The 17,793-nt window shown below is 41.2% G+C and overlaps 2 protein-coding genes across 2 annotated transcripts; both read left to right on the forward strand.

Annotated features, from left to right (window-relative positions):
• On the forward strand, positions 1,890 to 3,035 carry LOC107620619. Its single transcript, XM_016322752.1, has one exon. The coding sequence runs from the start codon at positions 1,890 to 1,892 to the stop codon at positions 3,033 to 3,035; it is 1,146 nt and encodes a 381-aa protein (XP_016178238.1).
• Positions 8,663 to 9,631, forward strand: LOC107620620. The gene has a single exon (XM_016322753.1). The coding sequence runs from the start codon at positions 8,663 to 8,665 to the stop codon at positions 9,629 to 9,631; it is 969 nt and encodes a 322-aa protein (XP_016178239.1).

Below are 17,793 nucleotides of genomic sequence, written 5' to 3' on the forward strand. Positions count from 1 at the left end.
GACTCGCATACCTGGGATATATTGAGATTTGAGCAAATACCAGTCCTACAAGTCGAGAGTACTTGGTAGAGGGTATGCGGTACTTAATCTGGGATTAAGTTCTGGGAAGGCCTTATGTGACCTGGAGGGTCGGATTGCGTCGGGTGCGGGTCGAAACCGACAAATGAGCTCATTACCTGCAGTAGGGACAGACATGCATCATACTTGTTTGTGCATTATTTATTGCTTATCTTCTTGTGTTCTTGTTCTATTCCTTGTTTGTTTGAGCATAACTGTGTGATTGCATATTAATGTGTGAATGTGCATTTATTTCCTATTTTCTCTCTTGTTCATGTGTTAGTTTATGTTGCTGTTATGTACATATTACTCTACATTTATTTATACCTCTATGACCGCGGACATTATAAATGAACTTAACTATAAACCCTGACCTTACTAAGAACTCCCCAGTTCTTACCCCTTACACCTCTACAGATGGACACGGGAGTCCTATTCTACGAGATTGATCCACCGTACATCCACGAGGACCCGGTGCGTGGCGAGTATTACATCTACTGTGCGGTACCTTGTATCCGTAATTATGTAGTTCATGGTAGACCTTTCCAGTACCCTATTAGGACAGCATACTTTAATCTTGATGCACCCTATGACTTTCCTTTATCTTGGTTACACCCCGGCGAACCTGGGATACCTCATCCTGAGGAGCAGATGCCACCTCCACCTGACTATCCTCCTCCACCTAAACCTCCTCTACCTGATGAGCCTATACCTGCCCAGCATATCTATGAGGCACCTCCTGCACCTTTTGTTCTTGATGAGTGGGGTGTTCCTGTGTTACCACCCGAGCTTGATCCTTTACCTGAGCCGATCGAGCCTCCTGTCTTTGATGAGCAGCAGGGACATGAGTATGATCAGATCATGGAGGCCCCACCTCCTTCTCCAGACTGTATTTTGTTTGGTAGCTATCCTTTTATGGTTCCTGTGGCCAGCAGTGGTTCCTCTGCTATCACTCCAGCAAAAGAAGAGGACGAGGAAGAAGAAGATTCAGAGGAAGATCCTAACTTCATATTTATCTCCTCTCACAGCGATGACGATGAGCCAGGCGAGGCGCCAGCAGGCGAGCATCACCATTCGCCCGGTGATTTTTCGTGAGGTACTCTGGACTAGGATTGAGGAGACTTTTTGAGACGCCTAGTCTAACTTCAGTACATTAGAGTGTCTCCCTCACTTTTGTTAGCATGGTTAGAGGGAATAGGCATATCATAGAGTTAGGCTAGCCTGAGTGCCAGCTTAGGGGCTTTTGGTCAGGCCAGGCCCTGGGGCGTCTTATGTACATATGTATATACTTTATGAGTCACTGACTTAGGGGTGCTGTACTATAGCTCTATGCTTATATAACTGAGCCACTTCTATAACATGATGTATATTATAGTGTGTTGTTCCATATTCTGTTATCTTTTGTCTTATGTATGTGAACGTTTAAGTATCCCTTGATATATGGAAGGTATGCGACTTTAAATTATTCTTGTTAAAAAAATTTACTTGTAAAATTCGCGGGGTTTTAACAACGTACAGGCTTATATTTATTAATTAATAATACAAAAAGGAAAAAAAATAAGTTGGTAACATTCGATTTCTAGTATGATCTAGACATGCTAGAAGTTGGGTCGTTACAATTTGGTATCAGAGCGGTTCTTCCTGTTAGAGCCTGGGGAATGGACTGAATCATGCTTTATTGCATGCTCTGTGGTGTGTCTCATGCTTATAGGGTATCCATGTGATATGTGTTGCATGAATGTCTTTGTGCTTTCATTCTGATAATGTTCATGCCCAACTTGAGGTATTAAGACTGATCACCTTGGTATTGATTGTTTGGTATGAACAGAATCATGATGCCTCCACGGAGACGTAGCGATCGGGAAGGGTCTACTGTTAACAATCCGCCACAAAACGATGATAATCTGTTTGCTGCGATTCATGCTATGGCTGAGGCTGTGCGTGAAACGGCGACTGCTACTACCCGAGCAGTTAACCATCTGGGGGAACGTAATGGAGAGCGTAACAATAACCGTAATGGTGAGAATGGTGGGAACGGTGATAGAGATAACATGAATCATGATAGGCCTATGACATTAGCTGCTTTCTTGAAAGTTAATCCACCGAAGTTCAAGGGTACGACTGTAGCAACTGAAGCTGATAATTGGTTCAGAGGCATAGAAAGGTTCTTGAGGGCACAGCATGTCCCGGAAGAACAGTATGTAGAATTTGCTACTTATATGTTGGAAGGGGATGCTCAGCACTGGTGGCAGGGCATTCAACGTTTACTCCAGCAAGATGAGGGTAATATTTTGTGGGATGTTTTCAAAGAAGAGTTCTATAAGAAGTACTTTCCTAGAGCTACTCGTGAAGCAAAGGAGATGGAGTTGATGCAGTTAAAACAGGGAAGTATGTCTGTTGTTGAGTATACAAGGAAGTTTGAAGATTTATGTCATTTTTCCAAGGTTTGCCAAGGGAATCCAGCAGATTTCGAAGAGTGGAAATGTTTGAAATTTGAAGGGGGACTCCGTGAAGATTTGTTGAACACAGTGGTTCCATTGGAAATACGGAATTTTGCGGAGTTGGTTAATAAGAGTCAGCTAGTAGAGGACTGTGCTAAGAAGATAGCTGCAGCTCAGCTGAATCGCCCAGGATCTTGTTTTCAGAATTATAATCGGTATACAGCTCCTCAGGGAAGGAATTTTAAGCAGGGAGTAATGCCTTCACGAAGGTACAATCAGAATAGAAATGTTCATGCACGTCCTACAGGAGGGAGTGGAGGAAGAATGAGACAGGATATGGGTAAGCGACCTCAGCAGGCGCAGATGCGACCAGTATGTAGGCAGTGCGGAAAGGAGCATGGAGGTAGACCTTGTCAGCTTACAAGCGTTATCTGTTTTTCTTGTGGTCAGCCTGGACATATGGCTAAGGACTGTCCGAAGAAGCCAGTACAAGGAATAGCATTGATCTGGTTCCTGGAGCCGGACCAATTTCTATAGAACCGTATCGGATGTCACCGTTGGAACTAGCAGAGTTAAAGAAGCAGTTGAATGAATTGCTGGGGAAGAAGTTTATTCGTCCGAGTGTATCACCATGGGGAGCTCCAGTGTTACTAGTAAAGAAGAAGGATGGTAGAATGAGGTTATGTGTGGATTATCGGCAATTGAACAAGATCACAATCAAGAACAAGTATCCACTCCCAAGGATAGATGATCTGATGGACCAACTGAGAGGTGCGACAGTATTCTCGAAGATTGATTTGTGGTTAGGTTACAATCAAATCCGGGTGAAGGAATCAGATATACCTAAGACTGCCTTTCAAACTAGGTACGATCACTATGAGTATACGGTTATGTCCTTTGGACTGACTAATGCTCCTGCTGTATTCATGGATTATATGAATCGCATTTTTCGTCCGTATCTAGATCAGTTTGTGGTAGTCTTTATAGATGATATCCTCATCTATTTTAAGACAAAAGAAGAACATGGAGAGCATTTAAGGATTGTGTTGCAAATATTAAGAGCACGGAAGCTATATGCGAAGTTGTCGAAATGTGAGTTTTGGGTGACAGAAGTGGCATTTTTGGGACATGTGATCACACGAGATGGAATAACTGTAGATCCTTTAAAGATCGAGGCCGTAGTACAATGGAAGCAACCCAAGACAGTTACAGAAGTTCGCAGTTTCTTGGGGTTAGCAGGATACTATCGGCGGTTTATCAAGGGTTTTTCACAGATAGTTTACCTTTGACTTGCCTTACTAGGAAGGAAGTTCCGTTTGAGTGGACAGAGAAGTGTGAAGAAAGCTTTGAAACTTTAAAGGAAAAGTTGACGACGGCACCAGTTTTGGTGTTACCAGACCCACAGGAACCTTTTGAGGTGTATTGTGATGCTTCTTCTAAGGTACTTGGATGTGTATTGATGCAGCATAGGAATGTGGTAGCTTATGCTTCGAGACAACTAAGACCTCACGAAAGGAACTATCCGACACATGATTTGGAATTAGCAGCAGTGGTCTTTGCACTGAAGATTTGGAGGCACTATTTGTACGGAGCCCAATTTGAAGTCTTCTCTGATCATAAGAGTTTGAAGTATATCTTTGATCAGAAAAACCTTAATATGAGGCAGAGGTGATGGATGGAATTCTTAAAAGATTATGATTTTAAGTTGAGCTATCATCCTGGGAAGGCAAATGTAGTCGCAGATGCTTTGAGTCGGAAGAGTTTGGGAATATCCTGGATGATGATCAAGGAAGAAGAAATGATCTCAGCCTTTGAAAACTTAAAATTAGGAATGAGAGAGACATCAAGAGGAGTTGTTATGGCGCGACTACAATTAACATCTGACTTTAAGATAGCTATTAGCAAGCTCAAGCCCAGAATTCAGGAATGCTGACATTGTTAACACGGATGAAGGCAGATCAGCCGGAAGAGGTACGCCAAGATAAAGAGGGAATATGGAGATATAGGAACAGAATTTTTGTACCTGCTCAGGAGGACTTGAGAAAGAACATTCTGATCGAAGCTCATGAAAGCAGATTTTCTATCCATCCCGGAACGACTAAAATGTACCAAGATCTGAAGAAGATGTTCTGGTGGCCGGGAATGAAGAAAGATATAGCAACGTATGTTTTAAAGTGTCTCACTTGCCAGAAGATTAAGGTGGAACATCAAAAACCACCTGGAACCCTGCAACCATTGGAGATACCGCAATGGAAATAGGAAGAGATTACGATGGATTTTGTTACTGGGTTACCAAGAACCTCTACCGGGCATGATGCAATTTGGGTAATTGTAGATCGATTGACAAAATCAGCGCATTTTCTACCAATTCAAATTGGTCACAGCTTGCAGAAACTCACCCGGTTATACATTCAGGAGATAATACGATTGCATAGAATACCTTCTTCAATTGTGTCAGACAGAGATCCAAGGTTTACTTATAGATTTTGGGGATCTCTACAGAAAGCTTTTGGGACGAAGTTGCACTTAAGTACAGCATATCACCCACAGACTGATGGACAGACAGAACGAACAATTCGTACCTAGGAAGATATGTTGAGATCTTGCGTAATGGACCAACAGGATAACTGGGACAAATACTTGCCATTGAATGAGTTTGCTTATAACAAAAGTTATCAACAGAGTATCGGAATGGCACCATATGAGGCCCTCTACGGAAGAAAGTCTCAATCACCATTATGCTGGTATGACAAGGAGGAAGGCAGGATTTTGGGGCCAGACTTGGTACAAGAAACTACCGAACGGATTAAGCACATTCGAGAGAAGATTCAAACTTCACAAAGTCGACAAAAGAGCTATGCAGATATTAGGCGTAGGCTCTTAGAATTTAACGAAGGTGACCATATTTTCTTAAGAGTGACACCTACGACTGGAATAGGTAGAGCTCTTAGGACTAAGAAATTGAATCCACGATACTTAGGTCCTTTTCAAATTCTTAAAAGAGTCGGTCCAGTAGCATACCAAGTAGCTCTCCCTCCTTATTTGTCAAACCTTCATGATGTTTTTCATGTTTCACAACTCAAAAAGTATAATCTCGACGAAAGCCACGTTTTACAACCAGAGACAGTACAGCTGCGAGCCGACTTGACATATCAAACCCTACCAGTCAGGATTGTGGAACGAAGTGACAAATAGCTTAGAGACAAGATAGTATCATTGGTTAAGGTAGCATGGGGAAAAACTGGAACTAAAGAGTACACATGCGAGCTGGAAGATAAGATGAGAACAGACTACCCGTTTCTCTTTTCAGGTAATTGAAATTTTGAGGACAAAATTTTCTTTTAGGAGGGTAGAATGTAACGGCCTAGACCCAAAGAAACGGCGCCTTTTCGGGATCAAACGGAATTTTTATAGAGTTTTTAAAAATTTCTATGCATATAAGCACCTCCACTGCACAGGTGCTGCGTCATCAAGCTGCTTAGTCAACAACTTGATTGCACAGGACACCTCTCCTAATCTAAGTAGGCATGTCGCGAAGAGTTGCGTTTTTGAGCCACTTCGGGCTCGAATTTCAAAATTCTGATTTTTGTGGTTAGTCTCTATGTGACGAGCCGGTCACGAATTTCGAGAAAAAAATTATATTAATATAATATTCATATATTATTATTTTATTCAGAATATTATATTATTATCTTCTCTACTGTGATTAATGTTGATCCATGTTTAGTAATATAATAACTGAGCTTGAAATCTACCGGTAACAGATAATACCAGCATTCTTAGATGAACTTAGCACTGCTAATGCTTCATCATATATCTTTTATTCTTATGATTATCCAGTTACTAGTGTCATTTACACTAAGTAACTTAATGTTTATCCATTAGTAGTGTAATTACTTAAGTTCTAAAACATCTAGCTTTAGTAATTATCCTTTTCTGAGATATTTTGACAAGTAACTTTTGGATAATCATCATCCAAAAGCCACGGCCTCCCTAGGACAGCTTGGCTATCATTTTTGTTTTTGGAAAAGCTTAGAGCACCATGAAAGAAAACCATGAAGCTTCCATGAACACCTGAGCTACTTTCTCCGTTCTTTCTCAAACCGAAACCCCTATCAAAAAGCTAATCTTACCAAAGTGTTCACCTCTTCCTCCTCTTCATTTCTATGTCACTTTTCGTGGAGTAAATCAAGGTATGAAGGCTGCTCCTCCTCTTTGAAGATTCGGCCATGGTGGTTCCTTAAGTTAATGATGTTTTCTTCAAGTTTTCTCTTAGGATCTCTTATTCAATCACCAAAAGCTCCAAGAAAACGTGATTTCTAGTTACCTTAAGGTGAGGAAAACCTTCTTATACTAAACACCTAAGAAAAGGTATAAGAGAAGATATAGAGGCATATGAGGTAAAGAAACAAGATTTTGAAACCTGTGTTTAAGTTAAAGAGAAAAGGAGTTAAAAGTGATATAGCTGTGTACCTGACCTTACAGAGTAAACAGAGAATTGTAAAATGAGCTTTCTGTGATGTTCTAATGCTTGATTTATGATGATTGATAAGTGATGGAGAGTATGGTTATATGTGAATTATGAGCCTTCAGGCAATGCTTGTGAATGTTGTGCGGGGACGCCCGTATTGTGATGTTGCTTCCCAGACAGGCTGCGGTAGAGTAGTACCAGCCCTGCAAGCTGAATGCTTGGTAGAGGCCTGACTCGCATACCTGCGGTATATTGAGATTTGAGCAAATACCAGCCCTACAAGTCGAGAGTACTTGGTAGAGGGTATAAGGTACTTAATTTGGGATTAAGTTCTAGGAAGGCCTTATCTGACCTGGAGGGTCGGATTGCGTCGGGTGCGGGTCGAAACCGACAAATGAGCTCATTACCTGCAGTAGGGACAGACATGCATCATACTTGTTTGATATGACTTTCCTTTATCTTGGTTACACCCCGGCGGACCTGGGATACCTCATCCTGAGGAGCAGATGCCACCTCGACCTGACTATCCTCCTCCACCTGAACCTCCTCTACCTGATGAGCCTATACCTGCCCAGCATATCCATGAGGCACCTCCTGCACCTTTTGTCCTTGATGAGTGGGGTGTTCCTGTGTTACCACCCGAGCTTGATCCTTTACATGAGCCGATCGAGCCTCCTGTCTTTAATGAGCAGCAGGGACATGAGTATGATCAGATCATGGAGGCGCCACCTCCTTCTCCAGACTGTATTTTGTGTGGTAGCTATCCTTTTATGGTTCCTGTGGCCAGCAGTGGTTCCTCTGCTATCACTCCAGCAGAAGAAGAGGACGAGGAAGAAGAAGATCCAGAGGAAGATCCTAACTTCATAGTTATCTCCTTTGACAGCGATGACGATGAGCCAGGCGAGGCACCAGCAGGCGAGCATCACCATTCGCCCGGTGATTTTCCGTGAGGTACTCTGGACCAGGATTGAGGAGACTTTTTGAAACGCCTAGTCTAACTTCAGTACATTAGAGTGTCTCCCTCACTTTTGTTAGCATGGTTAGAGGGAATAGGCATATCATAGAGTTAGGCTAGCCTGGGTGCCAACTTAGGGGCTTTTGGTCAGGCTAGGCCCTGGGGCGTCTTATGTACATATATGTATATACTTTATGAGTCACTGACTTAGGGGTGCTGTACTATAGCTCTATGCTTATATAACTGAGCCACTTCTATAACATAATGTATATTATAGTGTGTTGTTCCATATTCTGTTATCTTTTGTCTTATGTATGTGAACGTTTAATTATCCCTTGATATATGGAAGGTATGCGACTTTAAATTATTCTTGTTAAAAAAAATTTACTTGTAAAATTCGCGGGGTTTTAACAACGTACAGGCTTATGTTTATTAATTAATAATACAAAAAGGAAAAAAAATAAGTTGGTAACATTCGATTTCTAGTATGATCTAGACATGCTAGAAGTTGGGTCGTTACAATTTGGTATCAGAGTGGTTCTTCCTGTTAGAGCTTGGGGAATGGACTGAATCATGCTTTATTGCATGCTCTGTGGTGTGTCTCATGCTTATAGGGTATCCATGTGATATGTGTTGCATTAATGTCTTTGTGCTTTCATTCTGATAATGTTCATGCCCAACTTGAGGTATTAAGACTGATCACCTTGGTATTGATTGTTTGGTATGAACAGAATCAGGATGCCTCCACAGAGACGTAGCGATCGGGAAGGGTCTACTATTAACAATCCGCCACAAAACGATGATAATCTGTTTACTGCGATTCACGCTATGGCTGAGGCTGTGCGTGAAACGGCGACTGCTACTACCCGAGCAGTTAACCGTCTGGGGGAACGTAATGGAGAGCGTAACAATAACCGTAATGGTGAGAATGGTGGGAACGGTGATGGAGATAACATGAATCATGATAGGCCTATGACATTAGCTGCTTTCTTGAAAGTTAATCCACCGAAGTTCAAGGGTACGACTGTAGCAACTGAAGCTGATAATTGGTTCCGAGGCATAGAAAGGTCCTTGAGGGCACAACATGTCCCGGAAGAACAGTATGTAGAATTTGCTACTTATATGTTGGAAGGGGATGCTCAGCACTGGTGGCAGGGCATTCAACGTTTACTGCAGCAAGATGAGGGTAATATTTTGTGGGATGTTTTCAAAGAAGAGTTCTATAAGAAGTACTTTCCTAGAGCTACTCGTGAAGCAAAGGAGATGGAGTTGATGCAATTAAAACAGGGAAGTATGTCTGTTGTTGAGTATACAAGGAAGTTTGAAGATTTATGTCGTTTTTCCAAGGTTTGTCAAGGGAATCCAGCAGATTTCGAAGAGTGGAAATGTTTGAAATTTGAAGGGGGACTCCGTGAAGATTTGTTGAACTCAGTGGTTCCATTGGAAATACGGAATTTTGCGGAGTTGGTTAATAAGAGTCAGCTAGTAGAGGACTGTGCTAAGAAGATAGCTGCAGCTCAGATGAATCGCCCAGGATCTTCTTTTCAGAATTATAATCGGTATACAGCTCCTCAGGGAAGGAATTTTAAGCAGGGAGCAATGGCTTCACGAAGGTACAATCAGAATAGAAATGTTCATGCACGTCCTACAGGAGGGAATGGAGGAAGAATGAGACAGGATATGGGTAAGCGACCTCAGCAGGCGTAGATGCGACCAGTATGTAGGCAGTGCGGAAAGGAGCATGGAGGTAGACCTTGTCAGCTTACAGGCGTTATCTGTTTTTCTTGTGGTAAGCCTGGACATATGGCTAAGGACTGTCTGAAGAAGCCAATACAAGGAATAGATAGGCCGCGACAGCAAGGACGTGTGTTTGCTATGACTGCTGATGACGCAATGAAATCAGACTCCCTAATTCAAGGTCAGTGTTATGTCAAATCTCGACTCTTAACTATACTGTATGACTCTGGTGCATCACATTCATTTATTTTTGAGACTGTTGCGCATGAGTTGGGATTAGATTTCACCAAGTTAGATTATAATCTAATTTTTCGTACACCCACATCTCAAAATGCCTTGACTAATCAAGTATGTCAACAGGTGCCTTTTATTATTGAGGCTAGGACTTTTATACATGACCTGGTTTGTTTGCCTTTGTGTGGTTTAGATATTATCTTAGGTCTAGATTGGTTGTCCAAGCATCATGTTTTCATTGATTGTTTTAAATGAATTGCTACATTTCCATCATCTGAAATGCACATTGAACCAGTTGAGTCTTGTACTTTCTATTTGAATTCCCTAAGAGTTATTTCTAGTAATAGTGGGTTAGAGGGTTACGTTCTACTATCGGCTATCTCAGAAACTAATGAACAAGACTTGGAGCAAATCCGAGTGGTGAAGGAGTTTCCTGATGTTTTTCCGGATGATATACCTGAGTTTCACCTCAGAGAGAGATAGAGTTTAGTATTAATCTGGTTCCTGGAGCCGGACCAATTTCTATAGCACCGTATCGGATGTCACTGTTGGAACTAGCAGAGTTAAAGAAACAGTTGAATGAATTGCTGGGGAAGAAGTTTATTCGTCCGAGTGTATCACCATGGGGAGCTCCAGTATTACTAGTAAAGAAGAAGGATGGTAGAATGAGGTTATGTGTGGATTATCGGCAATTGAACAAGATCACAATCAAGAACAAGTATCCACTCCCAAGGATAGATGATCTGATGGACCAGCTAAGAGGTGCGACAGTATTCTCGAAGATTGATTTGCGGTTAGGTTACAATCAAATCCGGGTGAAGGAATCAGATATACCTAAGACTGCCTTTCAAACTAGGTACGGTCACTATGAGTATACGGTTATGTCCTTTGGACTGACTAATGCTCCTGCTGTATTCATGGATTATATGAATCGCATTTTTCGTCCGTATCTAGATCAGTTTGTGGTAGTCTTTATAGATGATATCCTCATCTATTCTAAGACAAAAGAAGAACATGGAGAGCATTTGAGGATTGTGTTGCAAATATTAAGAGCACGGAAGCTATATGCGAAGTTGTCGAAATGTGAGTTTTGGGTGACAGAAGTGGCATTTTTGGGACATGTGATCACACGAGATGGAATAACTGTAGATCCTTTAAAGATCGAGGCCGTAGTACAATGGAAGCAACCCAAGACAGTTACAGAAGTTCGTAGTTTCTTGGGGTTAGCAGGATACTATCGGCGATTTATCAAGGGTTTTTCACAAATAGCTTTACCTTTGACTCGCCTTACTAGGAAGGAAGTTCCGTTTGAGTGGACAGAGAAGTGTGAAGAAAGCTTTGAAACTTTAAAGGAAAAGTTGACGACGGCACCAGTTTTGGTGTTACCAGACCTACAGGAACCTTTTGAGGTGTATTGTGATGCTTCTTCTAAGGGACTTGGATGTGTATTGATGCAGCATAGGAATGTGGTAGCTTATGCTTCGAGACAACTAAGACCTCACGAAATAGAATTTGTGTACCTGCTCAGGAGGACTTGAGAAAGAACATTCTGACCGAAGCTCATGAAAGCAGATTTTCTATCCATCCCGGAATGACTAAAATGTACCAAGATCTGAAGAAGATGTTCTGGTGGCCGGGAATGAAGAAAGATATAGCAACGTATGTTTCAAAGTGTCTCACTTGCCAGAAGATTAAGGTGGAACATCAAAAACCACCTGGAACCCTGCAACCATTGGAGATACCGCAATGGAAATGGGAAGAGATTACGATGGATTTTGTTACTGGGTTACCAAGAACCTCTGCCGGGCATGATGCAATTTGGGTAATTGTAGATCGATTGACAAAATCAGCGCATTTTCTACCAATTCAAATTGGTCACAGCTTGCAGAAACTCGCCCGGTTATACATTCAGGAGATAATACGATTGCATGGAATACCTTTATCAATTGTGTCAGACAGAGATCCAAGGTTTACTTATAGATTTTGGGGATCTCTACAGAAAGCTTTTGGGACGAAGTTGCACTTAAGTACAGCATATCACCAACAGACTGATGGACAGATAGAACGAACAATTCGTACCTTGGAAGATATGTTGAGATCTTGCGTAATGGACCAACAGGGTAACTGGGACAAATACTTGCCATTGATTGAGTTTGCTTATAACAACAATTATCAACAGAGTATCGGAATGGCACCATATGAGGCCCTCTACGGAAGAAAGTCTCAATCACCATTATGCTGGTATGACAAGGAGGAAGGCAGGATTTTGGGGCCAGACTTGGTACAAGAAACTACCGAACGGATTAAGCACATTCGAGAGAAGATTCAAACTGCCCAAAGTCGACAAAAGAGCTATGCAGATATTAGGCGTTGGCCCTTAGAATTTAACGAAGGTGACCATATTTTCTTAAGAGTGACACCTACGACTGGAATAGGTAGAGCTCTTAGGACTAAGAAATTGAATCCACGATACTTAGGTCCTTTTCAAATTCTTAAAAGAGTCGGTCCAGTAGCATACCAAGTAGCTCTCCCTCCTTATTTGTCAAACCTTCATGCTGTTTTTCATGTTTCACAACTCAAAAAGTATAATCTTGACGAAAGCCACGTTTTACAACCAGAGACAGTACAGCTGCGAGCCGACTTGACATATCAAACCTACCAGTCAGGATTGTGGAACGAAGTGACAAATAGCTTAGAGACAAGACAGTATCATTGGTTAAGGTAGCATGGGGACAAACTGGAACTAAAGAGTACATATGGGAGCTGGAAGATAAGATGAGAACAGACTACCCGTTTCTCTTTTCAGGTAATTGAAATTTTGAGGACAAAATTTTCTTTTAGGAGGGTAGAATGTAATGGCCTAGACCCGAAGAAACGGCGCCTTTTCGGGATCAAACGGAATTTTTATAGAGTTTTTAGGAATTTCTATGCATATAAGCACCTCTACTGCACAGGTGCTGCGTCATCAAGCTGCTGAGTCAGCAGCTTGATTGCACAGGACACCTCTCCTAATCTAAGTAGGTACGTCGCGAAGAGTTGCGTTTTTGAGCCACTTCGGCCTCGAATTTCAAAATTCTGATTTTCGTGGTTAGTCTCTATGTGACGAGCCGGTCACGAATTTCGAGAAAAAAATTATATTAATATAATATTCATATATTATTATTTTATTCAAAATATTATATTATTATCTTCTCTACTGTGATTAATGTTGATCCATGTTTAGTAATATAATAACTGAGCTTGAAATCTACCGGTAACGGATAATACCGGCATTCTTAGATGAACTTAGCACTGCTAATGCTTCATCATATATCTTTCATTCTTATGATTATCCAGTTACTAGTGTCATTTACACTAAGTAACTTAATGTTTATCCATTAGTAGTGTAATTACTTAAGTTCTAATACATCTAGCTTTAGTAATTATCCTTTTCTGAGATATTTTGACAAGTAACTTTTGGATAATCATCATCCAAAAGCCACGGCCTCCCTAGGACAGCTTGGCTATCATTTTTGTTTTTGGAAAAGCTTAGAACACCATGAAAGAAAACCATGAAGCTTCCATGAACACCTAAGCTACTTTCTCCGTTCTTTCTCAAACCGAAACCCCTATCAAAAAGCTAATCTTACCAAAATGTTCACCTCTTCCTCCTCTTCATTTCTATGTCACTTTTCATGGAATAAATCAAGGTATGAAGGCTGCTCCTCCTCTTTGAAGATTCGGCCATGGTGGTTCCTTAAGTTAATGATGTTTTCTTCATGTTTTCTCTTAGGATCTCTTATTCAATCACCAAAAGCTCCAAGAAAACGTGATTTCTAGTTACCTTAAGGTGAGGAAAACCTTCTTTTCATCATCATGAAGCTTCAGCCTTCATGGTTCATAAGATTCTAAAGTTGTTTTTGATGTTAAAATAGGTGTAAAAATGCTTCTAGAAGCTTGTTTTTAGTTCAATCTCGGACAACAGCAAAGGAGTTAAGGTTTGGTAAATTAATCAATGATTGGCTGTGTTCTTGAAGTGTTAAACTAGACCATCTTGCTTGAGATTTGATTTTGGGTGTTTGTGTGATGGTTTGATCATGGAAACTTGTTGTTTAATGCTTGAAAATCATGTTTATGATGGTTTGAAGTGGCTGTTGGTGCTGCTGGAAAATGTGACATTCCAGCCATGAAAATCATGATTTTTGATGCTTATTTGATGTGTTTTTGATGGCTGAAAAGTTTCTCTTTGGTTTGATAAAAATTGGGTTCAACTCGGTTTCCGAAAAGATTGAAAAACTAGCTGAAAATCAAGCAGAAATCTGATGAACTTTTGGAAAAAAAAATGTTTTTGGTTTTTGGAAGAACATGAAAACGTGTATTCAAGGAATTTTGGGGTCAAAATGCAATTATTAAAAAGTTTGGGGTTGAAAATTAATTAATCAAAAGTTGAGGGGCTAAAGTGCAAATATTAAAAGTTATAGGGGTCAAAGTGCAATTTCCAAGAAGTCTAGCGGTCAAAATGCAATTTTTGAAAGTTAAATAAAATATTAATATTTTAACCTTCAGGCAATGCTTGTGAATGTTGTGCGGGGACGCCCGTATTGTGATGTTGCTTCCCAGACAGGCTGCGGTAGAGTAGTACCAGCCTTGCAAGCTGAATGCTTGGTAGAGGCCTGACTCGCATACCTGCGATATATTGAGATTTGAGCAAATACCAGCCCTGCAAGTCGAGAGTACTTGGTAGAGGGTATGCGGTACTTAATCTGGGATTAAATTCTGGGAAGGCCTTATCTGACCTGGAGGGTCGGATTGCGTCGGGTGCGGGTCGAAACTGACAAATGAGCTCATTACCTGCAGTAGGGACAGACATGCATCATACTTGTTTGTGCATTATTTATTGCTTATCTTCTTGTGTTCTTGTTCTATTCCTTGTTTGTTTGAGCATAACTGTGTGATTGCATATTAATGTGTGAATGTGCATTTATTTCCTATTTTCTCTCTTGTTCATGTGTTAGTTTATGTTGCTGTTATGTACATAATACTCTACATTTATTTATACTTCTATGACCACGGACATTATAAATGAACTTAACTATAAACCCCGACCTTACTAAGAACTCCCCAGTTCTTACCCCTTACACCTCTACAGATGGACACGGGAGTCCTATTCTACGAGATTGATCCACCGTACATCCACGAGGACCCGGTGCGTGGCGAGTATTACATCTACTGTGCGGTACCTCGTATCTGTAATTATGTAGTTCGTGGTAGACCTTTCCAGTACCCTATTAGGACAGCATACTTTAATCTTGATGCACCCTATGACTTTCCTTTATCTTGGTTACACCCCGGCGGACCTGGGATACCTCATCCTGAGGAGCAGATGCCACCTCCACCTGACTATCCTCCTCCACCTGAACCTCCTCTACCTGATGAGCCTATACCTGCCCAGCATATCTATGAGGCACCTCCTGCACCTTTTGTCCTTGATGAGTGGGGTGTTCCTGTGTTACCACCCGAGCTTGATCCTTTACCTGAGCCGATCGAGCCTCCTATCTTTGATGAGCAGCAGGGACATGAGTATGATCAGATCATGGAGGCGCCACCTCCTTCTCCAGACTGTATTTTGTTTGGTAGCTATCCTTTTATGGTTCCTGTGGCCAGCAGTGGTTCCTTTGCTATCACTCCAGCAGAAGAAGAGGACAAGGAAGAAGAAGATCCAGAGGAAGATCCTAACTTCATAGTTATCTCCTCTGACAGCGATGACGATGAGCCAGGCGAGGCGCCAGCAGGCGAGCATCACCATTCGCCCGGTGATTTTCTGTGAGGTACTCTGGACCAGGATTGAGGAGACTTTTTGAGACGCCTAGTCTAACTTCAGTACATTAGAGTGTCTCCCTCACTTTTGTTAGCATGGTTAGAGGGAATAGGCATATCATAGAGTTAGGCTAGCTTGGGTGCCAGCTTAGGGGCTTTTGGTCAGGCCAGGCCCTGGGGCGTCTTATGTACATATATGTATATACTTTATGAGTCACTGACTTAGGGGTGCTGTACTATAGCTCTATGCTTATATAACTGAGCCACTTCTGTAACATGATGTATATTATAGTGTGTTGTTCCATATTCTGTTATCTTTTATCTTATGTATGTGAACGTTTAATTATCCCTTGATATATGGAAGGTATGCGACTTTAAATTATTCTTGTTAAAAAAAAATTTACTTGTAAAATTCGCGGGGTTTTAACAACGTACAGGCTTATATTTATTAATTAATAATACAAAAAGGAAAAAAATAAGTTGGTAACATTCGATTTCTAGTATGATCTAGACATGCTAGAAGTTGGGTCGTTACACCAACCCTGCAGTCTGTTTATGTCCGGCAAAAGCAAGTCCCCATCACAGAAGAGGCCATTCAGCAAGCTCTGAGTCTCCCCCTATTCCAGAAGGAATGGACGCCTTCCAAGAGGTTATCGCATTACCTGGCAGCCGTTGGATCTATGGATACCACCGTACCCGCCCTAAGGGAATCTTGGCTTCAGCACTTACCTTGGAGGCTCGCGTCCGGGCACAGATCATGTCCCATTACGTCTTTTCGAGCATTCATGAGTCCTCCTTCACTGCGGACATGGCCGTTCTACTATGGTGCATCCTTACAGACCAACCTCTGAATCTCTCAAGACATATCCGGAATGCTATGGGACACGTACAAATTGCGGGCAACTTACTTTTCCCCGCCTTGGTCTCAGATTTTGTCTCAGCAGCCGGAGTCTCCTACAGTGCTGGGGACACCAAAGCCATGCTTCCATGGGATGATCAGTATGTCCCTAACGGGAAATACCTCAGACTTCCAGCAGCCACTACAAGTCTTCCTACTGTTCCAGTTGAAGATAATCCTTCTTCAACACCACAAGCACCCACAACTGATAAATTGCTCCAGCAGATAATCGAAAGGTTGGATCGGCAAGAACACAAAGCTAAGTTGAGAGAGCGCCGTAACGAGCGCCAATTCAAACACATCAAGGAGCTACTCAATGGATACTTCAGGGACTTGGATACCCCGAACTCCACCTCTTTTACCAGCACAGGGAGCCATGACGGTCCCGATTGTGGAGATACTGCTACCAGCCCACCCCTGTTCGTGACAGACGGCACCGAGGACGGTGCAAAGCCTTAAATGTGGGGAGGTCGGTCAGTACCTGACTTCCGGAGGTAATTTCTTTTCCCTAGCACTAATAATTAGGATACTTTAGTTAGATTTTCTTTTTTTTTATAAAATAGAATAAATTGCATAGGTTAGAATAGTTGCATGCATGTTCTACTTGATTGAAAAGACAATAAGTTTCTTTTAAGACTCTATCTTTGGAACAAAATTTCATTAATTTTTCAAAATTTTTATGATAAATTTGCTTGAGTTGTATCTGGAACATGATATTTGAGCTAAAGAACACACAACCTGTGAGGATTTGAGCCTTTATGCATGGTTACATTATTTAACCATAATTATTTCATTCTTGTGTGTTCACTTCTCTATGATTGTAATCTATATTTTGTTTTATCTTATATGTCCAATATTTATTATATTTACATGCTTGCACATGATTGAGGCTATTATTTGTTTAAACTCACTTATCCAAATTAAGCCTACCCTTTTCAATTACCTTTGTTAACCACTTTGAGCCTTTAAATCCCATTTGTTCTATATTTTACCACATTACTAACCTTAAGCTGAAAAATAATTGTATATCCAAAATTGAATCTTTGGTTAACTTAAGATAGAATTGTGTGTGCTAGTTAAGTATGGGAAATTGTGGGAACAAAAGTTGTTAAGGGAATGTGTCATGAGAATTTAATGGGAATTTGGATACCTACTCATGTGAAACTATAAGAATTAAAAATCTATGTGCATTGATAAGCTTTAT

This window comes from Arachis ipaensis, chromosome B10 (genome assembly GCF_000816755.2).
Source record: "Arachis ipaensis cultivar K30076 chromosome B10, Araip1.1, whole genome shotgun sequence".
NCBI lineage: Eukaryota > Viridiplantae > Streptophyta > Magnoliopsida > Fabales > Fabaceae > Arachis > Arachis ipaensis.